General features: G+C 45.1%; 1 protein-coding gene across 2 annotated transcripts in view; it reads right to left on the minus strand.

Annotated features, from left to right (window-relative positions):
• Positions 1-357: 357 nt before the first annotated feature.
• ILRUN (inflammation and lipid regulator with UBA-like and NBR1-like domains) overlaps positions 358-24,535 on the minus strand; it is a 90,700-nt gene continuing 66,522 nt past the window's right edge. For both annotated transcript variants that reach the window (XM_029943362.1, XM_029943361.1), the window contains 2 exons: positions 20,701-21,029; positions 358-3,611 (listed from right to left, as the gene is read on the minus strand). In XM_029943362.1, coding sequence (XP_029799222.1) covers positions 3,576-3,611; positions 20,701-21,029 — 365 coding nt within the window. In that variant the 3' untranslated portion in view covers positions 358-3,575. The remainder of the gene's footprint in view (positions 3,612-20,700; positions 21,030-24,535) is intronic.

Raw genomic sequence — 24,535 nt, forward strand, 5'->3', positions numbered from 1 at the left:
CTGGACCTGCACACAGTAAATGCCCAAACAGTGCCCGCTGGCTGATCGACGTGAACTTGGCTGGCTCTTCCTATGTGCTGGGGATAGCAACGTGCTCAACAGATGTGTAGTACTTTGGACCTAAGGGCCACCAAAAACGGTTTCCTCACCTTTTTGATCATTGAGCCAGTAAGGGCAGCAGATCGAATCATAACCTCAGGACTAATTTCCCAAACACAATGAACCTCAGGGTCTCAGTTTTCCCATTTGCAAAAGGAAGACCCAGAAACCAGAAAGTACACATCAGAGTCAGTGTGGGGGCAAGCTGGCGCACAGGGTGCCTAAAGGTACAATAAAACTCACTGACACACGTGAAAATAGTATTTTTTTTTTTTTGGTGTGTGTGTTAATTTAATCATACAAATATTCATTTATACAGTAAGGAAAAGCCTCCCCATCTTCGTCTCCTCCCAGGCACCATGAGGCCCGACCACAAACACCCACCAGCTTGCTTGCTCCACACCACCGTCCAGGGGGAGAGGCAGCCGCTGCTGCTCCAGCACTCACCCAAGGAAATGAAGGAAAGGCAAGGCAGGGCGGGGTGGGGAATCAGCCTGCACTTCTGAGCCCTGGCCACCCAACCGTCCTCTCCCACTGGGGCTCTGATTGAATTTGGGGATCCCATCCTGGCCACCCTCAAGCCACACTAGCTGTCTTGGTGAGGTTCTAGGATGAGCTTAAGGTTACAGCCAATCCTAACTGGGGGAGAGAAGGCTGTTTCTTGTAGAAAAATACCCCAAATTCAACTGTCCCCATGGCAAAAAGAAAAAAAAGGCATGCACGCGAACACACATCCACACACACCTCACTCCATGCACACAACAGGTTCTTCCAGGCCTGAGCCCTCTGCCTCCCTTGCTGGGCTCAGGCCCCTAAGGATGCTGTCTGCCTCATCTCATGGGTGCCAGACACCGGGGGTCCTGCCTTTTGCAGAAGAGTCCCAGAGGAGCAGAACCTACTGGGGCTGAGAGGGGCACCCCTACCACCACTCTAGGCAGGGGGGAGAGGGGGACTCGAGACACTGCTCAGAACTCAAACCAGTGAGAGGGGGCAGAATGAATGGGACTCCTTCGACCCCTACTCCATGGCTTGTGCTTGCTCTGGCCCTCTGTAAAGAGCTCACCTCCAAGGATGTGTACAGAGATGGTTTGTTCTTGGGAGGGAAGTCAACGTGCTGGGGAAAGTCACATTGCTACAAGCAAGAGGAGGAGCAGACGCCTCTGCAGGGCCAGACCCACTAATGGTGACGTGTTAAAACTCCTGCTGAATAAAGGCAGGTACTTCCTCCTGGGAATCAGGGAGGGGGGCCCTGGCACAGGGCAGATGAGAAAGCCAGGAAGCCAGGTGACATAAAGCCTCCACAATACTGCCCAGAGCAGCTGGAGGTGTGCTGTTTTGAGGGCTCTCAAACCAGCAGAATGGCTGGGCACATGTGGGATCCAGAGCGGCAGTGTCCCAGGGGGTGGGCACCAACAGTAGTGGCGATCTGGGCCTAACAGGCCCCTCAGACAAAAAGGCATCATAGGTCCCTGGCTTGGGCCAGTGATGGCCTGAGCACCCAGCAGGGACCCCCCCCACCCCCTGGCTCTGCTCACGTGCACTGCAAACGGGTGCTCCAGCATGAGCCCTATCAGTTCAGCCCCAGACCTGGATGCACAGCCCTTCTCACTGGGCTGGCTCCACCCTCCCCCAGTGCTTTCCCAGTGGACCAAAGTTTATCCTGCCTTTTACTTTTTGGGAGGTAGGGAGGTGAAGGGGGAAATTTCATACAAGCTTTTCTCTCACAATCAAGCTTTAAAAAACAACAGTTTCAGAAGAGGATGAGGAGGAACAAACAACACACATTTTTGGAACTGAGACATCCAGACAGAGACAGACGGGCAGGCAGACCCTCACCCACACCCAGGCTATATGACCCCTTGCAGCCACTCATCACCTGGTCTCCCTGTTTGTCTCACACCCCCAGTGCGGGTGGGGGTGGTGGTAACAGGCAGGTGACCCTACAATCACACCCGAGATCCATATCCCCGGCTATCAAATCAACCAAGACTCAAGGGAAGGAGGGGGTGAGAAGAAAAGAGAAGAGGGACGTTGCATATTCTTGTATCTTTGGCAGACAGCTGTTCTAGCCTGGTTCAAGCTTCCCACGGAGAGATCCACATCTCAACCGGCTTGGAATCCATAGGATGCTGGTGGGGCCACACGCCCATGTGGGTAGCCAGCCAATGAACCTCTGCTCTGGCTAGGCTGCCCCTCACCCACCACTTCCCAATAACCAAGCACCCAGCTCGGGGAGGGGTGCTCTCCTTACATCAAAATGTGGTCTCTACAATCACATAGTTAACTGTGGCCCTTCCCCGTGGCCAATTCCCCACTCGGGGCTGTATTTTCATACCTTAACAGCTCAGCCTCCACTAACAGGCTATGAAAATACCACAAAGGACAATGGGAGGGAAACACAGGGAAGGGAGTTGTGTGACAAAAGAGAAGCCTGGACGCCTTTCCACCCGCCTGCTGCACACCTGCTGGTGAGTGGCACCAACACCCAGTGTGTGTGTGTGTGTGTGTGTGTGTGTGTGTGCACATGCACGTGGCACACACATACACAGCACAGAGGCACTGTTCCCAGAATGAATGGGGAGCCACTGTGTACGAAGAATCCAAAAGAGCATTAAGTGTGATGGCAATCCTCTGCATCAAGAGAAACATGGAAGAAAAGCAATTTGAACTGTTAAGTGTGCGCAGAGGGGCACCTTTCGGGCCCAGGGAACTCCCATGTCACCCAAGATCTGTCCTCAAGGCTTTCTCTGCTGGCCACACAGGGAAGTTTGGTCTTCAGAGAGGTTCTGATGGTAACAAGCCACAGGGGTTGATGAATACTAATGTTAAAGGTGTAAATCAACAGAAGATTAACGAGAAAAGAAGAGAAAGAGGATGAGAACTCACTGGCTGATGCCATTAAAAACAAATGGGATCAGAAGCCGGAGGAGTCATGAGGCCCAGGAGATGTCCTCCTGTGGCACCGACCCAGAGTCCCCACATATGCCACACCAGCTATGAACCTGAATCGGTTCCAGAGCAAGCAGCTAATCTATAAAGGGCATGTTGTCCCTTCTCTGAAAACAAAAGTGGGGCAAGAGGGCAAAAAATTAACATGTGCTCAAAACTACAACCTGTCTGTAGGCAAAATAATTTTTGTTTAAAAAGATGGCTTTTTTTCCCCCATTAAAATTTGTTTTCCTTCCCAAGTGACCTAATGACTTGTTAGACTGACGCCTATTAAACAAAACCCAAGGTGGCTGCATGGATTTCTTCTTAGTAGCCTCAACACCATTCCCGCGGTTCAGCACTCACACATGCGCACTGAGTTTACTCAAAACTAGTCTGTTCTGCTTCTTCCTCTTCTTCCAGGATCGGGGGGTCGAGCCAGGGGTCCATGCGATGTGGTCTGCAATCCTGAGGAACCCCTTGCCCTCCCCCCCACCCAAAGTCAGGCCTTCTGTCTTTTGTTAATTTTTCTTCTTGCCGACACCCGTTTAAGACTGGCCGAAGGGGTAAGGCCCGTGGAGCCCCTGGAAGAGAGTGAACATAGTCAGTGATGGTAAACAAAGCAGGTACAATTTGACAATCAAACCAAGTGAAAAAATTTCTGATTCCCAGAGAGCCAGAAGCAAAGCCCAAGGCATAAAGCTCGTGGGGTGTCCCTTGCCACCCAAACCTCGAGAGGCCAACCATCAGCATTCCAAGTTGTGAAGTATTCTCACTCCAGCACAGCATCCAAAGAGAGGGGAGGCTACGGCGGTAAGCCTCATCTTCCAGCTTCTAGATCAATCAGTGCCAACGTTCCTCCACCCAGTTCACAAAGCTTTCTCCCTTCTGGACAACAATGTCTTAACCTCTCTGCTAAAGATCCCTGTACACCATTTTCTGCACCTTAACTGCAGATGTAGGCTCCTTCTGGCTAATGACCCTTACACCAACAACAATACTGGAGCAGAAACAGCAACTGTCCACCGAGCACCTAGGTAACAGGCATGGTACAGGATCCTTGCATACGTTGTCTCTAAGCCTCACCCCGCAAGCCCGTGAGTATCAGTATGCTCATTTAACTCGTGCCCACTTGACTGCAGAGACTAAAAGACCTGTTCCAAGTCACAGGGGTAGTAAAAGGCAGGGCCAAGGTTCTAACCCAAGTTGAATTTCTGTTCTCCCCACGTTGCCTCTCCCATTTGCCATATGATAAGGTTCCTTCTCAGTTCCCAAAGGTATTTTCTGTGCTGCTTGACTGGGTGGAAAAGGCTTCATAGTCTCATTTTCCCCTCATATTAAGAATGAAACACCAAGATATGCCAACACCAAAGCAAACTGGCATGAACTTGTCAGAGGATACCTGTGCCTCCCTCCTCCCAGAGGGTGCTCCCTGGCAAGACCAGTCAATGCCAAGACTGAGGAGGACAAAAGTTAACTGGTGACCAGCTTTACTGAGTTCCTACTCCCCAAAGTGGCCTAGAAGCAGCAGGGCCATTGGACCAAAGGGACCAAATGGGTACCAAGAGCAGATGCCTCAGCCATAACCATGACAAATGACCAGGGGGTATTTCCTATTGACAACTATGTTAAGAATCCTGAAACTTAGGCACAATTTGAGGTGGGAAGGCATAAAAATGACAAATATCAAATTTTCTATTAATTGGTGGGCCATGGGTAGTCAGAATTTGTCTTTTTAAAAAATGACATTTAAAAAATATTTTAAAACATTTATTTTGACAGAGAGAGAGTGAGCGAGCATACATGAGCAGGGCAGGGGCAGAGAGAGAGATTCCCAAGCAGGCTCAATACCGTCAGGGTGGAGCCTGAGGTAGGGCTGGAACTCACAAAATGGGAGATCATGACCTGAGTCGAAGTCAGGAGTTGGATGCCTAACTGACTGTGCCACCCAGGTGCTGCCCCCACCCCCGCCCCATGACACATTTCTTTGTGGAGGGAAAACAGTGCTTGATTGCAGGGTTGCCAGTTATTAGAATTCTTTTCAGTGTGACTTTGTTTTATTTGATTCCACCTCCTCAGCCCAACGGGTCCCCATTAAGCACTTGGTGACTTAATAACTAAAGGAGGACAGGTATTTCCCAGATTATTGCCTGGAGTGTAGGACACCCCTAAGTCACAGGAGTATTGGCTCTTCCAAAACCTGGTTTTATTTTTTAATGTATTTTATTTAACTTTTTAAATGTTTATTTCAGGGCGGGGGGGGGGGTAGACAGAGAGAGAAAGAGAGTTACTTAGTTCATGAGTGAGGGAGGGGCAGAAAGAGAGGGAGGCATAGAATACAAAGCAGGCTCCAGGCTGTGAGGTGTCAGCACAGAGCCCAACGCAGAGCGTGAACTCACAGATCAAGAGATCATGACTTGAGCTGAAGTTGGATGCTTAACCAACTGAACCACCCAGGTGCCTCCCCCAAAACCAGGTCTTAAAACAGCTGCTTAGGTCTGAGGACACACGTGTCTGGGTCATGCCATCCATGTGGTCACAGCCTCCTAGGTCCCAGGTCCTAGGAGAGGCTGGGCTCTCTGGAGGTGATTAGGCTACAGATATAAGACCCTCCCTGTTTCTACTGCAGTGAGATGTAGGTCGTGCAGAACTGAGAGAAGGGGATCTGGGTTCTATTCCCAGCTTTGCACCAGTTCACCAACTGACCTTGGGTAAGGTCCCTTCCCCTCACAGGATCTCAGGTTCCTCTCTAAATCTTCCTAGAACTTAAAGTTCTAGGAGTCAACACAGTGCCTGGCTCAGGAGGCTGAAAAACAGGACTCCATGAAAGAATAGGAAGAATGCCCTTTGGTCATGCTTAGGCCAGAGGTCAAAGCTGCCAAGAACCCGGAACATGAGACTGAACATGAGGGTGTTCTCAGTGGAAGGTACTGATATTGCTTTTGCTTTTTCCCCTCCTCTACACAAAGCCTCAAAAGACCAGAAGTGTGTATCTAGCCGCTTGGTGGCTGGCATCACTGAACCAAAAATCCCAATGGGGTGATTTGGAGGTGGGCGGGCCAACACGGATTGAGCATCAACCCCAGGTCAGGTGCCACTGTGCCACTAGAACATATTCTTGGTAATTCTCCCAAAGAGCCACCAAGACAAGCCAGATGCAGAGAGAGAACCGAATCAAGGGCACAGAACTGGTTAAAGCAGTAGTATTTGAAATGGCCACATGTCGGGGTGCCTGGGTGGCTCAGTTGGTTAAGCATCAACTTCAGCTCGAGTCTTGATCTCACAGTTCGTGAGATCTGAGCCCGTTAGGGACTCTGCTGACAGCTAGAAGCCTGGAGCCTGCGGTGTTTCCCTCTCTCCCTGCCCCTCCCCCACTCACGGTCTATCTGTCTGTCTCTCTCTCGCTCGCTCAAAAATAAACATTTTTTGTTTTTTAGAAAACGATTTTAAAATGGCCCAAGTCTGCCAGCCCTCAAGAAAACCACACCTCCAGCAGCAAGTCGAGGCCGCAACCATCTCAGCGGCCATGCTACTGCCCGATTGACAAGGGTGGGCTGGGGGAGCCAAGGGCTCTCAGACTCCACTCTACAGGGCCTGGTCAGAGGTCACACACACACCAGACGTAGAAAGTATGGAAGCTTAAAAGAAGTTGTGCTCAGTACTTCCCAGCATTCATCTGGAACAATCTAAAGAAAGGAATAAAAGCCCAGGTCCCCACAAGATGTAGAATACACAGGTCTCTGTGCAGGAAAAAATGCCCAGGGAAAAGAAAACCTGGAAAACGAACAGCATTTGTTGTCTATGAACTGTTTTTCCCTAAATATAACTGTCTTCCAGACCAGAGCTCCACACACTTCACATGGGCCTTTCTAAAGCAAGTATTAGCCTTGTGACTTGTGTGGAGTGCGATAGGAAGGGAGTTTGTGCCTTTGCCAAGGAGCTGCATCACACTCCCAATTTACAGGTAAATAAATGGGTCCTGTGTACCTGGCAGAGAGAGGAACAAAGACATAATGGGCATCTTCAGAGTTCTACCAGAGTGTCCTGGGCCTTGGACATTCGGTGTGGTATGTAACTGGCTTAGATCATGGACCTCTACTTAATAGCTAAGGTTCCGTGCCCCTTTTTGGGGGGGAAAAAAAGCTATCCAATTCCCTTTCACCCAGAGAATGGCACACTGGAAGTTGTTGATGTTTTAATTGGTGCAGAACGGTGGCCTGAGGAACAAAAGAATAGAGTTTTCTATTCTCACCCACCCCACACCTTGCCAAATGAACTACCATCACTTCGAGGAAGGGAGAGGAAAGCCAATTCTATTTCAAAACCACTTTATCATCTAGACTCCCCACATGCAGGATTATAGGTGTCACAAATGGATCAGAGAATGGTCACAAATGGATCAGAGAACGCAGGCAATGCAACGCCAGTTGTGGAGGAAAAGCCTGGCAGAGATGTCAAGAACAGCTTGTCCAGGGCACCCAATGGCAGGGGGCCAAACAGGAAATGTCTTTCCTAACAGTGGGATGGAAGTATATTAGAAACGGGAGGCCCATCCACATTTCAGGTTGCACTAGAGTTCCAAGACCCAGTGTAACAGGTTCTGGTAGCTAATGTCTCCTACCCCAGCCTACAAGCAGGGTTTGGCAACAGAGATAATGTTCATTCTCCTCTGGGGCCTAGCAACTCTTCAACCTCTATCCATTGGAAAAGCAAATGCCAATATTTTAACTAACGTGGCATCAACGGACACCTCTCCTAGAACAGCTGCGCCTCTACTAATAAGGAAAACAGGGATAGACACATCAGATGGTAACTACCATGGAGCCCTGGAATTAAAGGACATAAGCGAAAAGTGAGGCTATCGGCAAGATTACAAAACTCAGGAGTCTGATGCAGAAGGCTACCCTTCTCTCTCACCATAAAGGGACTGGTAGCAAGGCTGGATTTATCCATGCTAACAGAGGCTACGAATAATCAAATCCTGAAGAGAAGTCCTGCATCTGACTCCAGGTCTAAAGGCCAGCTCCCCGGGGCCCACCTAGCTTGCATAGTTTTCAAGGCTTTCAAAGGCTATGTCTGCTAGGGGACAAGAAAGTGGTCCCGGCAAAGGAGAGACGGCCCTTAGGTCCATAAGGATTGAGGCGTTGCCTGTGTGCTTCAGCCTTCCCTCAGTTTTTCACCAAACAGCTGCAGCAGCTCCGAGGCCCGGGACCCAAGCTCTACTTGGCTACCGGGCAGGCGGGCCCTCTCAAAGCACAGCAGGGGCCTCCCTGTCAGCTGAGACAGAGGGGCCTCTCTGTTGGTGTCTGGGAGAAGACCTCGACCTCAAGACAGCTAAATCATCATAGTAGTTGGGCTGGGTCCGGAACTGCATTTCCATGATGGGAAAACTACAGAGAGCCATGATTTGGCTAATTTTCTAACATATCTTAAAATATTTTCAAAAGACATTTACAGACGTGAAACATAAGCTCAGTCCCATTCACCACAATCTCCTGAAAAGACAATTAAGATCCAGTACTTGTGATCCTGTTCTCAAGCAAACCTAAAAGTACTATCCATCTGATTTGTTCTTCACAATAGTTTATCGTGGCCTCCGTGGAAGAGCAGTCACTCCCAGCCGGTGACCTGGTTATCACTGATCCTATGTGGGTGTGCACCCACAAAAGTTCTCCTAAAATCAGAGAGAAATCAAAATAACTTCTCCAAAAACAAGTACTAAAAACTGTCACTAAGGGAAAACATTAATTGTGTGTCAGAGCACCAGAAAGACAGGATACTCATTCTGTTTCAGATAGAATATTTTTAAAAAGTTTCTTCATCAATTTTCAACAGTAGGAAGTAGAGGGATATCAGAAGAGCAAGATGCTCTTGAAGAGGGTGGAAACTGTTTCTGCCAATTTTTTATGCCTTACATATGGTAAAACTCAAATATCTCAATTCTTTGGCTGATTCTCAGCCAATGACCACAGAACCACTCTGCACTGGCGAGTCATCTGTTTTTAACACTCCAGGGGGGAAAACAGGGAGCTGCACTGTCTAATGAAACAAGGATGTCTTATACGGGCTATCTGGGTTACGCTTTTGCTGTTTGAAAGCTAGCTGTTTAGATAAAGCACCACAACATGGAGACTTTCACATACCTGTCTTCATTTTGCTTTTTTCTTTTAAATGTTTTTACTTTATTTTATTTTTTAATTTTGAGAGAGAGAGAGAGAGAGAGAGACAGTGAGAGCAGGGGAGGGTCAGAGAGAGAGAGAGAGAGAGAGAGAGAGATACAGAATCCGAAGCAGGCTCCAGGCTCTGAACTGTCAGCACAGAGCCTGACGCACGGCCTGAACCCACGAACCGTGAGATCATGACCTGAGCCAAAGCCGGAAGCTGAACGCTTAACTGACTGAGCCACCCAGGTGCCCCCATTTTGCTTTTTTAATCTGATTTAAATAAATAAAAAGGCTCACACAGGTTAATAAAAAAGACGTATGCTGCAGGGCTGTGAATAACATGCTCTCCCGGCGTATACTGACGGCAGCATCAGATACACTGCGAGGGCCCTCCTCCTCATTTCCTGGGCTAATTCTGGTCAGCGCTGCGTCCACCTAGTACTCCTCTTGTATCACTAAGTACACTGAATGCAAACACAGAAGAATAAAGGGTTTAGTACTAAGTCCTGTCCTGATCCTGTATTGCAAACATGGTGTGCTGAGGTCCTGCACACAGGACTGGCTTGGCTGGTAAGGGCCAGAGGCTGAGTAAGCCCTGATTAAACCTGTTCGTCTCTTTATTAATTAGAAATAAAATAAAGTTGGGGTGCATCCGGCTCTTGATCTCAGCTCAGGTGTCATGATCTCATGATTGTGAGACTGAGCCCCACGTTGGGCTCTGTGCTAAGCATAGAGCCTGCCTGGGATCCCCCCCCCTGCCTCAGATAAGTAAATAAATAATAAACAAACAAACAAACATTAAAAGAAATAGTCTCTATTGGAGGAATGGGCGAGCAACAAGGGCTGTCTCCATCCAGAGTATTCAAACCAGGACCCTTCCCTCAATGGCCAATGGCTCAAGGAGGCTCCCTAGTGGTAGAGGAGGGCGTGACAGGGACTTCTGCAGATGGTCTGACACTGGTGTTCAAGCCCCTTTCATGTGACAGTCCTCAAAATTTCCAAGGTATATTTGATGGACTGGGTGAGCACAAGTTGGAGAATCAGCCAAAGAAAAGCAAATAAACCAGGGCGTGGCTCAGTCAGTTAAGTGTCCAACTCTTGATTTCAGCTCAGGTCATGATCTCAGGTTCGTGAGATTAAGCCCCAAATTGGGCTCCACCTCAGCGTGGAGCCTGCTTGGGATTCTCTCTCCTTCTGCCCCTCCCTGCTTATACACTGTGTTTCTCAAATAAACAAACTTTAAAAAGAAAAGAAACCTATATTTATGCACGAGGGCTGATGATGGGGAAGGCTCAGTTCATAGTCTTCTTGTTGTGCCAAAATTGTTCCAAAGCTTGACTCAGTTCTAAGTGTGATGAATTTATTTTTTAAAAAAGCCCTGTAAAACCATTTTTATACTTACCTCTGTGGCAGTTTTTCTGCTGCTCTTGACTGACTTTTGCAGTCATGCTGGGACCTCATCTATCCATCCATCCCCCTCCTCCCCATCTATCCAATCCATCATGCAGCCTTCATTCTTCCTCCCTTCATCATCCGTCTTTCCACCCTCCTCCCATTCTTCCTCCCCCATCCATCCAAAGCTCCCCATGGCCAAAGGCAACTCCCAGAGCCTTCACCTACCCTGTGGCAAATGAAGAAAATCACCATAAAGAATAAAACTCAAATATAATTGTGAATGACAACATATTATTTAAAGTTCTACAGGAGATGCAGGATCCTGACTGGGTTTGACCTCCCCTTTCAGTAGATTTCAGAAAAAGCTACTGGAATTTGGAATTTTAGCTCTCAAATCCCACGTAAGAGCAAGTGTGCTAGGTGATAAGCTGGCAGACAGAGCTCTTTTGTGAACATCTCCTAGGGTAGAGGAGATTCCTAAAAAGGAAGAAAGAACTGATAAGGGTCTCACTGGGGAGGATACCCAAAAGGAGAAAAGATTATCCAAGTTCCCAGCCCTGTCACCACTGGGCTGCCTGCACTGTCAGGTTCTGAAGCACTGGGTGAGGCTGTTGGTCCCATTTCCTCTCAGAATTTCCATCCAAACTCCTGTAACCTTTTGTCAATTACCCTTTCCTTACAAGCTACTGTATTCTCCCATCTCTCTTACAATTAATTCGCAGCATCACCCCCTGTCCTCCAATGTCTGGCTAATTGAGGAAGGAGAATAAATGGTCTCTCCTTGGTCTCGTTCAGCTATATTTGCTTTTATCTTTTCATAACAGAGTACTGCTGTCACTCTGCTTCCTTTCACATTAAACAGTGACTCTCCTTTGCTTGGCTTTCAAAGGTCTTCCTCCAAAACTCGCCCCACCCTCTTTAAGCACACCTCACTCCACAGTCAGGCTGGCCAGTGTCCTGTGAGCACACCCTGCGTGTCTGTGGATGCCTCTGGGCCTTCCTGCATGTGGCTCCTCTTCCCTCCAATTCAGACTGAGCCTATCATCTACCAAGATACCAATTTCCTGGCTGCTCTAAACCTCACTGCTTTCTCCTTCCTCCAAATACATTTGGACATTTACTTAAAAGTTAACTGGAACTCAATACCCTCTTTACTGGCTCTTGTTTCCTATGAGGGAGTCACATGTATCAGACAGTAAAGTTTTTGAAGATAAGGATTAGCACCTAGAAGGCCTCATTTATTAACTACATAATATCAAAACTATCTCTGTGTAAGGCAAACAGTTTTAACTGGCCATTGGGTAATGAAATCACAGCAAAAAGCCCAAGACCCTCAGGTCATGAAAGTGAACATCCACGGTTTTGTAAGAGGTCTCGCTTCCAGTTGAGCTCTAAGGAAACACATTTCCCCCCCAAGGCCCAGCAGCTCTTCACCTCCCACTCAAAGCCTGTCCTGCTAGAACACAGTTACGGTGGACTTACGTGAGGACCAGTCATCCGAAACCCACGCATCTGTACCAGGAGACAGACTCTCACACTGTGAATTTCACTTCTCTGTCTGAGTCTGTAATTTCACTAGTCCTACTTTGAGAACTTCCATCAGAAATTAAAATGCTAAATTCAGAATATAGGAAAGAAATGCACCCTTACAACCAAAATAAAATATTCTGGCAATCCTGGGAACACTAGATGTGTTTCAGCTACAGGACTGCCCAGCATCAGACCAGTCTAAAACAATGCTCAGAGCCCCACAGCAAATAAAATGGGGCTGAACAGCTTTGAAGCTGCTGAGGTACAAAAGGGAGAGTTCTTGGAGATACTTTTTATTCTCAGTCGGGTAGTAATGTTACAAATAACAAAAGACATTTTCTAAGGCTCATGGTGTTTGCTTAATTTATTTTTAAAACGCACACATGACCCATGCCAATGCAAACACCAGCAAGACTAGGAGGACTTTCCTGGCTCCTCTGGGTTTTCAAAAGAGAGTCATGGTAATATCATTAAACCAGAGTTTCCTGACAATCCCCTTCTGGTACAGAATGTACTAAACGGCCAGCCAGCAAGGACAGGTTCCTCTGTTCTGCAGTGCTTCCTCCCTGGTCAAATTCTTCTGGAGCTCCAAAAGATGAATGAAGTACAACCTGACACCAAGGGTATACACTACCTTCAGAGAGGGGCGCCTGGGTGGCTCAGTCGGTTAAGTGTCTGACTTCAGCTTAGGTCATGATCTCAGTTCGTGGGTTCAAGCCCCATGTCGGGCTCTGTGCTGAGCGCTCTGAGCCTGGAGCCTGCTTCAGATTCTGTGTCTCCCTTTCTCTCTGCCCTCCCCTGCTAACACTCTCTGACTCCCTCTCTCTCAAAAATAAACAAACATTAGGGGTGCCTGGGTGGCTCAGTAGGTTAAGCCTCTGACTTCGGCTCAGGTCAGATCTCACGTTTGTGGGTTTGAGCCCCGCCTCGGGCTCTGTGCTGACAGCTAGCTCAGAGCCTGGAGCCTGCTTCTGGTTCTGTGTCTCCTTCTCTCTCTGCCCCTCCCCTTCTCATGCTCTGTCTCTCTCTCTGTATCAGAAATAAATAAAACATTAAAAAAAAAAACTTAAAAAAAAAACATTAAAAAAAAAAAACGACCTCAGAGAATAACCAACAGACTTTGCTTCTGCCGGCAAAACCTTATCACAATGTGATCTGGAAGAATATTAGACTCAAACTGGGTCCCTGGGTTCCAGCCCATGGCCCACCCCCAAGTTTCTATATGAATGTCAGCAAATCACTTACAACTTCTTTATTATTTTGTCAAATGAAGAGTATAACTACAGAAGTCACAAGCCTGTTATGAATTATGAATTATGAATACATGCAGCAAATGTGCTTTGGAAAACACAAAGCTTATTTACCTGTTAGATGGACAGTATTAAGTGCAGTTCAGTCTGTGAACCTCTTCTCTATCTATACCAGTGGTTCACAAGTAGGGCGATTTTGTCATCTCTCCATTCAGAGGACGGCTGACAATGTCTGGATATACTTTTATCAAACGTGGGGATGGGGAGGCACTTGTACTGGGTAAAGGCCAGGAATGCTGCTAGACATCCCCTATCTCCACCTCAAGACTCATCTGGCCTGAAATGTCAATAGTATTAGTACTTTGGCTGAGAAGCCCTGCTCTACACTCACTGCTTCGTGGACTGCAGCCAGTCTCAGAGCATTCTGTCACAACTCCCAAATTTGCATCTCCACCCAGACGTCTCTACTACACTCTAGATGCAACCTGGATATACAACAGCCCACCTGACATTTCTGTTTGGATATCGAAAGAAATTGCCAGTGTGCCGAAAATGGAACTCCTGACCTCTTCCCATCTCTACCAGTCTTTCCCTTCTTCCTCGATGGCAATTCCATCCATTTGGTGGCCAAAAAACCTTGGTTTTTTACTCTTTACATCTTTACTCCATTCTCTCTTTTATCCACTTTCCAAAGCAGGGGTTTTATTTATCACCTTTAATGGTTTCCTTTGTCCCTCAGAGGAAAAAGCCCGAAGTTTTACAGAGGTCCTACAAAGCCCTCCATGATCTAGTTTCCATCCTCTGATTTCACCTTTCTCTACTCTCCTCCTCCTTCACTCTGTTCCTTAAACAACAAAGGTAAACTTCAACCTCAGGGTTTGTAATGGCTGTCCCTTTGCCTAAAATATTCTTTCTCTAGATAGCTTTTGAAGAAATAAAATCTGCCTTTAAAGGGAATAAGATGGCCCCTAAGTATGTTCTAGGTCTAAAATACTAAACATGTTCAAAGGGAGATTTTAAATTCATTCCAGAAAAGTAAAACTTCAGAGACTGTATCTTTTGGCCATAATAAAGGAATACAGATGTGTTTTGTGACTTCAAGGGGTATAGATGCTACTGTTACAAGAGTGACTGAATGGAAATTTCAATGTCAACAAAAATCTAAACCCATGTAACTATGGAGGTTCTAGGGAATCTTTTCCCGTGGGAGGCTAGAGGAAAAGGCTGGTCTCTGTAGTTTATGAAGGGAGATGGTTTAGTAGTAGAGAAGTCACATAATATTAGACAGTAATTGGCTTGATCCTCATTTGAAAGGCAGCAATGTGTTAGAGAAAGCACTCTCTCCCGAGCACACAGCTGTTAGCTCAGCTAATAATACGTGCTCGAACACTACATGTGACTGGGAATCAATGTAGTACACTGTTAAGAGAGCAGGCTCAGCACTAAATGACAATTGCTTTTCTTCACATCCTAGTTTTACCATTTCCTATCATGGAATCTGTGTACCTCAAGTCTCAGCCACTGTAAAGGAAGGAAAAAGGCAGTGCCTGCACCGTGGTACTGCTGTGTGCACCCAAGGAAACAATGCACACTGAACGCTGAGCATGCTGCCTCTGAGGAACAAATACTGGGGGGACGGGAGGTGACTGGGGTTTTGTAGTAAGCTCTGTAGAATTACCTGGCTCCTTAAACTATGTACACACTGATTATTTTCACAATAAAAATTAACAAAGTTCTCAGCACAGTGCCTGGCACAAAATAAGTACTCAATAAATGGTAGTTTCATAGCTCTAATTACTCCATTCTGATCAGCCTCTGGCTGACTGTTGTGGGTGTTTGCTACCTGTCCCTTGCCAGAGGAAAACATACCAAGTGACGCAAGTTTTCCTTCTAGCTTTGCTTTGAACCATCTTTAAACCTTTCATGAAAGGGTCTGTGTCTGAGAACGGAAACTCAAGTTTCATGGCAGTGGGAGGGCTACACTGCCTGCTATCACCTCACACCAATTAGCACACCTGTGGACACCACCTACCTGCCTTCTGGTCAAATTCAGTGCCCTCTGAACTGGGCAAATGCTGAACCCAATTCCATTTTGTCACCCCAAACCCATCCCTTATTATTATGCAAAACTCACTGGCTACTTCAAATAGATAATAAGTTCCATCAGCCATTATATCTTCAGGCTCACAGAGCAAAAAATTTGCCTTTTCCAAACTTCCCCCGGGAACCTGTACTAGGATTCCTGAACTCTCCCCTAAATAGAGAGAAAATAATTCCTCTGTGCCTTCGTCAACACAGAGAGCAGCAGGTTAGGAGAGAGTGGACTTCTGATGTAATAAAAGCAGATTGACTTCTGCTCCAGCTCCAGATCCAAAACGACTGAAGGGCGGCTGTCAGAGAGACAGGAAGGGAAGCAGGCGGGCATGTGGGCAGGCAGGGCAGATGGCACTCGGCAGTGGCTGACGCTGGAGAGCAAGAAGAACCTCCCCACAAAGATAATAACTAGTTTCTCCTTCTGAACCAGCATTTGGCGGAAGTAATAACAGTGGCTCAGACTGTAATCCAGTTTAAAGGAGGAGTATTTGACATATACCAGCTCCAAACATTTTTTTTAAAGTAAGAACAAACACAAAATAAAAGCCATAGGCCATGTAACAAAATAAATCTGGGATTATTTTCAGCTCCCCCAGTGTAAATTATTACTTTTTTTTTTTTTTTTAACAGAGGGGAAGTGAAGCATTTGGCCTTTCTCACGAACAGCAGCCCCTTGGTTTCTGACAGCCGCACTCTTATTGCCATCTGTCCTGAATCAGATTGTTGGGCTGGTGTCTTTTTTCCCTCTGTCAGGCCTTCTTAGAAAACATTTAGACAATAAAAAAAAAAAAAATTCCTGGCAGATAAGAAAAAGAAACATCTAATTTTAACAGGACGTATCTTCTTTCACATCTCTATAAATTGTTTACTATTCTCACACTGTCCAAATAGAAGCTCTCCTGGTCCCCAGAGAGGAGTCAGAGAGCTAGAATTCATGGTGAAATGAGCCTGGAGTCAATGAAGTGAGCACCTATTCTAAGGTGACTCTGTTCTCAGAGGCTCTGAGCTAATCACATAGAAAGGTTCGTTAAAATTGCTCCTACCCTTCACCAATATTCAGTCTGACTGTTCACATGGGACAGGTCAACCACAGCCGAGCTGACAATGAGGCCAGCCAATTTCTAACAAAAGCAAGGAGTCAGATTTATGACTTTGGAGCAGGTCAGCATATACTTACTTTCCTAACTCCCTCTGACAGCTCTCACGCAGGGGGGGCCAGGCCCTCTGAGTTGTGGGATGGAGCCAGAGCAGGCATTCCCACCCAGAGTTTCCCCTGAGACACGGGGCGCTGAGTCCAAAGAGCTTATGGCTATTCAAGTGCAGCTGGGGAAGGGCTCCAGAGGTGTCCAGTTCCTGGCACTGACATCCATGCCATTATGTTGACATATCCACGCAGCCCTCATGGAGCAGGTGCATGAAGCAATCTTTTCATTTCATCCTAACAACCTTAGCAAGTTAAACTGTAACTATGGAAGCAGCAGGAAATTGTATCTGACTACTATAACCATGGTCATGGCCTTCCAAGAGCACCGTGCTCTTTCTCAGCCTTAATGGCAGGCAGGGAATTTCTTCAGAGAAAGACAAATCTATTGCCAACTCTGATCCTGGACACCAGGGTATAAGTTACTCCTCCTACCCATTCAATAAAGATGGCACCCTGGGGTGAACTGAAATCACATGCCCCAACTCTAGAGCCCCAAGGGTCTCTTTCATCCTTTCAACTCATTTATAAATAAAAGGGTGCTAATTATCATAAACACTACAAAGTTTATGTACCCCAAGAGTTATAAAAATAGTTCTTATTTTTATCAGCCAGGAAAAGAAGTCACTACTTTAAAGATTCAACAAACAATGGAACTCTTCAAACAGGCAATCTTCAGTTTACATTAGAGCCACGTATTTCAACTCTGCTTTTTTACTCGATGATACTGATCATCAATTCAGCAAATGCTTTCACTCAACACAGCCTCCAGCCCAAAAGGAGGATCCAGGGAAAGCCCAGTTTCACTTACTAATAATAAGTTTTAGTAATGTGGCACCTTGGGTTTGAATCCCAGTTCTGCCTCTCAATAGCTATGTAATATAGGGCAAGTAACTAAGTCCCTTTGAGCTTTTGTTTTCTTGTCAAAAAATGAGATGATACAGGGAAAGTACCTGACAACGCGTCTGGCACATAGGAACGGCTAAAAAAAAGTAACTCTTGGTATATGCCTGATCTCATTACTGTGTCCAGAATACCCTTCAAGTGTATCCTCGAGCATACCTGAGCATGCCTGCCTTTAAAAATAAATAAAGCCAGGGTATCTCAGTGGCTCAGTCAAGTGTCTGAATTCAGCTCAGGTCATGATCTCACGGTTTATGAGTCTGAGCCCCACACTGAGTTCTGGGCTGACAGCTCAGAGCCTGGAGTCTGTTTTGAACTCTGTGTCTCCTCCTCTCTGCTCCTCCCCCGCTTGTGCACATGTACTCTTTCTCAAAAATAAAAACAAGTTAAAGAATTTTTAAATTTTATAATAAATAAATCTACATTCTCAAGCCAAACACAAATATTTAGAATTATGAATAAGCTCTGCTTAAAGATATCCATTTTAAGTACAGTCCCAAATCTTTTCAAAGGCATTTGTTATGATTTCATCGACTGCTCCTCATATGAAAGCACTACAAGCGACTGAACCCTTCTCTCATTGTCCATCATCCACATCTCTTGACCGCACATCTCTTACTTATTCTGCCTTCAGCACTTAAAACTGTTCCTCCAACTGTCCTTCCTGTCTGTCCTTTCGAATCTATCCTTCGAAAAGCCTTTTCCATCAAACCCATCTCTCCTTCCTCTCTGCCCTAACTCAATCCACAGCCATACACACAAATTACAACACACATTTTGACTGTTGTTCTCAATCCATACTTCACCCTGACTGGACTGTTCTCTAACTGCTGTGTGCATGTTTCACCTCCCCTACTGTGCTGTAAGCTACTAGTTGGTAGGGGCAACTTCATTTATTCAAGTCTCCTACTGAACAATGTACACTGATCTACACAGTACCCAGATGTGTTAATAAATACTTACAGATGACTGTCTATACCTTCTTTCTTACCCTGTTCCTAAGAGGCCTTAAAAGGTGGAGCTGACTCTTACTTAGCCAGAAGTGCTTTTAGAAAACTTGTTGGATGTTCACCTAAGTGCATTCTGAATAAGATTGTGCTTAAATTAAGAAGCAAGGGAGGGGGTTCCAATTTCTCTTTGGGACCTAAGTGCCATATGCTCAATATATTATAGCCAATAGTCTCCTTGAATATCATCTCCAATGAGAACCTTCCTCTGAGGTTCTTGCAAATCCTACCCCTAAATGATCCTACAGAGTTCATGACAAAAATTAAAAATTAACATACCATAAATTCATCAATCTCAGGAAATCTCAACAGCCTCACCTAGCTCAGCCCTTCCAAAAAAAAAAAAAAAAAAGTAACACAGTAGACCTCAATTAAGGCTCCCAGGTAATCCACTCTGACCCCCCGCCCCGCCCCGCCCCACCATCAACCTCTCCCCAGCGTCCACCTCCTAGGCCAGGGCAATTATCACAGGATTGGCCAAAAGGCATCAATCCCTAAAGGGGCTCCCTACAGGAGCTGTGAACAACTGACAGACTCAGAACTTGGGGAGATGAGTGAAGCGCCCTGGCCAAGAACATCGGCCTCTCCTAAGACCACAGTGACTGCAGAGCCAGGCAGCTCACAGCTGGGTGAGGGGTTTCCATTATACAAAGTACTGGAGCAACTGGTTTTGCCTCCTCCAACCCTCATCTTCCTATTAAACTCAATTGCAAGTTCCAGTTCTAACAGGATATGCTTACCCTAGGGCTTGGCTCACCCACCTTGAACAGTCATACTCCAGATGAAAAAATTTAAGGAAGAAATTTCTGAAAAAATAGGAGCTTGAAGGAAAACCTTTTATTATAGTGTTTTGACATGAAGTCTTTCCTCAAAAACAGGCAATTGACTGTCTTGCCAGTTAACTTCTCTTATATCCTGTACAACTACCATCATTGCACAGAATCTTTTAGAACCATCCAATCAAAAAAATCAATCCTTTGTTACACTGCTATTGAGTGAAGTCTCTTCCTAGACTGAGTGCAGAAAAAGAATTCACATCACTAGGTTTCTTTTCTTAATTTGCCTCTTGATCTGGACCATACATAAAGCATTAGAAAAATACCATTCCTACAACAGACAAGCAATTTGACCCTCAAATAAACATCAGTTTTATTTTTTGAAATTTGAGGGTAAATGCCAACATGAAGTAAGGGCAGTTATATGATCAAACAGGTGGACGCTGGGCCTACTACCCAGCATTATTAATCAGAGAAGAATGCACAGGAACACTCACAGGCCCTGCCACACCAAACACCTACAACAGGGAGCTCTCAGCATCAGGGCTTTAGTCAACCAACCAAAACCAACAACCAAGAACCATCATCACCTCAGCAGAGTATGGAAGACAAGATTTAATTAGCTAGAATGGAGAGAAACAGACCAAGAAACCAAACACCCAGAAAAGTGTTTCAGAACAATCAGAATATTTAACATCATGGTGAACTCAAGAACCAATGCTCTCACTGCCCCACACATAAAAAGTCAAAATATCACTTGGACCACTCTTGGTTGTAAATGAGGAGGTAGATGGGCCATAAGTGATTGAAAATACATTGATAAGACGACATACAAACAAGGTAAATGAAGAGAAAGCCCAACCACAATATTTAGGATAAATAATTGAGTTTGTCTTTTTTCCTTGGAAAAACAAAAGCCCCACCTCAAACAAACAAATAAACAAAAACAAAAAACCAAAAAACCCCAAAACAACAAAGTAGGAGGAAATTCCAAAGGTATGTTGTTGCTCTAGGCTTAGCATACATTTATAGTGGAAGGACGGCTGGTGATATTTTGACTTTCTTTTTTTTCTAATACTAAAGGTAAAAAAAACTTGTGTTCTTTCAACACCCAAACCAGAGCAGAGAGACAGTAGTAAATCATAAATGTGGATAAAGTAACATCCACAGGACATGAAGATGGTGGGGGGAGGGGGGGGAGGGGAGAAGGGGTAGGTTTTTGTATTCTTGCTGTTGGCAGGAAAGCTAAGCAGTCTTAAAGAACATTCTAGGCTTCTAGGTTTGCCATGAAGGGGTATCACAAATCCCAAGGCCCACCACCTACCCCTTCTCCTCTTCTCCGAGGGCACCTACCTTACTGTAAGTCACTACTGATAAGTTGTTTGCGGGACTGCTGGGGGACAGATTTACAGAGTTCTGTGAGAGTCTATTCTCATCTTGCTCGGTTTGGTCAGGAGCAGGAGCCCATGTGTTTTTGCTGATCGAGTCGAACCCGGAACCCCCAGGGTCTTTTAAGTTGTTTTCATCTGATTGTCGGTTCTTTTGGGGAGAGGCAAACGGGTTGAAGTTTCCTTCTACCTTGCGATGCGGCTGTGTGTTGAACTCCGTTTCAAAAGATGACAGCTGCTGCGTTACTCCCAAAAGTCCACCCACCTCCACACTGAGAATCACCCAGATGACATCTGAAACAGAAAGGCAACTCACGTCAATGACAGGCATACCCGTAAGACCCAAGCAGCCACCACCAAAAACCGCAAATACCACCCAAACCATAGAAAGAAATGTTCTTCTTTATGCTAATTTTAAAAGCTTGCTGACAAAGCAGCCCAGTGCATTAGCACCGCGTGGATTTCTACATTTTTGGTACTGTCAAGTTCAAGCTCCAGTACATTCAGTAGAGGTCTATCATAAGACCCATGAGATGATTTGTAAAGAGATTACCAGCTGATTCTGTTGCACAGCCACACTTGGAAATCACTGCTCCAGAGAACAATGATCTGTAGGTACACACCCAAAGCTACTTTCCCAGAACTGTAAGCTCTTTGTGGTTTTTGCTTTATTTTGAATGTATGTAACTTAGAAAACTCAGGGCAGGCATAATTCTTGAGCCAAAAAAAGCTTATAATTACTAAAATAAGCAACATATCAACTGTCCCCCCACCTCTAGAATTTAGAGTGACTACATATTGTCTAAACTAGGACAACTGAGAGTAAAGCGGGGAGCTATTAATAATGACACTAGGACACAAGTGTAAACCAGCACTAACCCTGCCTATTAAGACAAATATCACCTAGGGTGTTTTTTCCATAACAATCTATGTGATCAAAGGATACCAAAAATGTAGTATGTCCCAGATTTTCTAAAATAATCCAATTTAACACCAACTTTGCCTTTGTCATAGAAGGAAACCACACCATCTACAGTGAAACCGTAAGAGATTTGTTTTAGAAGATGCACCACAGGACTTTTGGTCATAATTCAGTTATTTCCTCAACTGCCAAATCTAAGGGTTCAAACAGAAGAATAAAGAAAGAGGCTGTCTCCTTTGATGTTTGGCACCTCAATTTAGAGAACAGTGACATCAGCCTTCTTGCTGGAAGGCTTTTATAAAGCAAGTTGCAGAAAGGCCAAGAAGCTTTTAAGTGGGAACCCAGCTGAAACAAAGATAAGTTGTCCAAGGCTCTTAAATAACTGCTGAATGATTGATAAGAAAAGGCTAATAAAATTCATTAGTTACCCAAACAGAAATACAGATAATAGTAAGCCTAAGGGAAAAACACTAAAAAAGTATAGTGAAGGAAACTGAGGAAAACCCTCTTGGGCTGTGCTTATTCTCAATTTTCAGTTTGGGTTCTGTATCTGAGGAAGGCCATAAATACTCAATTTGTGTTCAGTGGTTTGAGAGCGCTATTAAAAACTTGGTTCCAAGAGACAGCTAGGAGCCAGAACCCTAGTAAGTGGAGGTGCAGTGACACCTGCTGTTCGCTTCTGGCACTAGCAATTCTTCGCAGCCACCAGCTGTGCTAGCATGACCCTTAGGAATGGGAATCCATGCCAGACACACTATTCGTTAAGGCAAAGGTGAATCCTCACGTAAACTAGTACCATAAAAGTTCAACCTGTTAATTAACACGGTAAGCCAGGATATGCAGGATGCCACTAATCTGGGCCAGTGCCAGAATAGTGGGTCAGAGGACTTTCAAAGCTCAAAGTCAATCTCATAAACCAACGTGACATAGGCCTTAAAGAACAATTCAATGGCAGGCACTTTGAGGGAGATTCATTCCATGCTTTCCTATCCTAGCTTTCTAACCAAAGGCAACATTTCTTCACTCTATTGTTTGTTTTCCCCAAACAGATATGCCCTGTCCCATAGCATATTAATTCTTATTTCTTCTCTTTCAGCCCTCTGTTTTCCAAAATCCTTTTGTAAGTACATGATATGTTTCACATACTCAGCTACAGGTCATGTGTTTCTTCTACTATGCTTATGAGAGAGGACAGTCTTCTAAAGACTGTTATCAGTATATGAGACTAATGAAATTTTTCTCCTTGGCTTTAAGAACTAAAGCTTTTTGGGGCGCCTGGGTGGCTCAGTCGGTTAAGTGTTCAGCTTCGGCTCAGGTCATGATCTCACAGTTCGTGGGTGGGTTCGAGCCCCCAATCGGGCTCTGTGCTGACAGCTAGCTCAGAGCCTGGAGCCTGCTTCAGATTCTGTGTCTCCCTCTCTCTCTGACCCTTCCCTGCTCGCACTCTCTCTGTCTCTCAAAAATAAATAAAAAACATTAAAAACAAAAAGAACTAAAGCTTCTTTCCTACAACTCATAGAGCCATATCACACGTAAGCCACTGCACTTTTCACCTGAGCCATTCTTTTGTACTGTTCACAGATTTTACACAGTAGCTGTAAAGAGAAGGTCATTTAAGAAATCACTGGTGTATAAATGCCAACGATGAACACTCCAGCTCTGATCCTCCAAAGTTATTACCATGATGGGTCATTACCAACAGCAAAATACGCCTTCCACATGGCGTCAATCTTGGCCACGTAGGTACTACTGATAGCCGTCACGTTTCAGAATGTGTTCATCCCATACATGGTGTGTGTGAGTATGTGTTAATCAAATAAAAGAGTGACAGAAATGGACCCAATAAGCTTGTTTCAGAGAGGCTGACCATTTCCAGTTCTTGCCAGATGCCTTAATTATTGAGATAAGAACTGCCAGCCATGTATTTTACTACTTGTGATGATAAAATCATAGCTGTATGGAATCTTAGGGGTCATCTAATGGAATGGCTGCACTTTCTTGATGAAGGATCTGAGGTCGGGAGGTAGAAGTGATGGGGTCAAGATCAGACTTCAAGTTAAAAGCCAACTTACATGGTGACTGAGAACGCTCAACTCTCAGAATAGCTTGTACAGCTCCTATTTGTTTTTCTTCAACAGGAACTTGGGAACCCAAGAATCCAGGGAACTAAAGCTATAGTTAAGTCAGTCCCATTTCCCAGGCCAAAGTATCTTTATCCACAAACAAATATGATCTTAGGCACCAATAATAAGAATGGGTCAACAGGATGTCCTAGAAAAGTAGCCAATAAAGTAGAACCAAGTGCCAAGTCTACACATTCAGGGCTCAGTAAGCAAATGGAGAAACTGACTTTAGAATGTCTTGCCTTAAGGTGGTTTTCAAAAAGCACCTAAACCAGGGCTTTGGAGCTAGATGGTACTATACATAGTGTTTCATTACCTTTAGTAAGTATATAACTTTAATAATAAGTATAAACTTCCTTTCGTAGAAATTATGATAAATTACTAAAGAGAGAACATCAACTTTTTTTTCTTATTAGACTGTTAGAAATGCAGAGTAAAACGGAAATATTTTACTTGAAGCCCAACTCCATAATCTTATGAACCATCCAGACATACAAAGACATCTCAGATTATGGTAGGAGTGTTGAAAACATTGCATATATCTAAAAGCTAGGATCACAGATCAAATCACATTATAATTAACATAAATAAGCATCTACAACTTGTCCACTAAAATAGAATTGCTAAAAATCAGTACAATATTCAAACTGGTAAATCTGTTTCTTGTGGGCATGTAGGTTATAATACAGACACAGCATGGGTACATGTGTACTGGGGATGGACAGTGAAATGGCGAGAGCAAGGTTCCTTATTGT

This window comes from Suricata suricatta, chromosome 7, assembly GCF_006229205.1.
Source record: "Suricata suricatta isolate VVHF042 chromosome 7, meerkat_22Aug2017_6uvM2_HiC, whole genome shotgun sequence".
NCBI classification, from domain to species: domain Eukaryota; kingdom Metazoa; phylum Chordata; class Mammalia; order Carnivora; family Herpestidae; genus Suricata; species Suricata suricatta.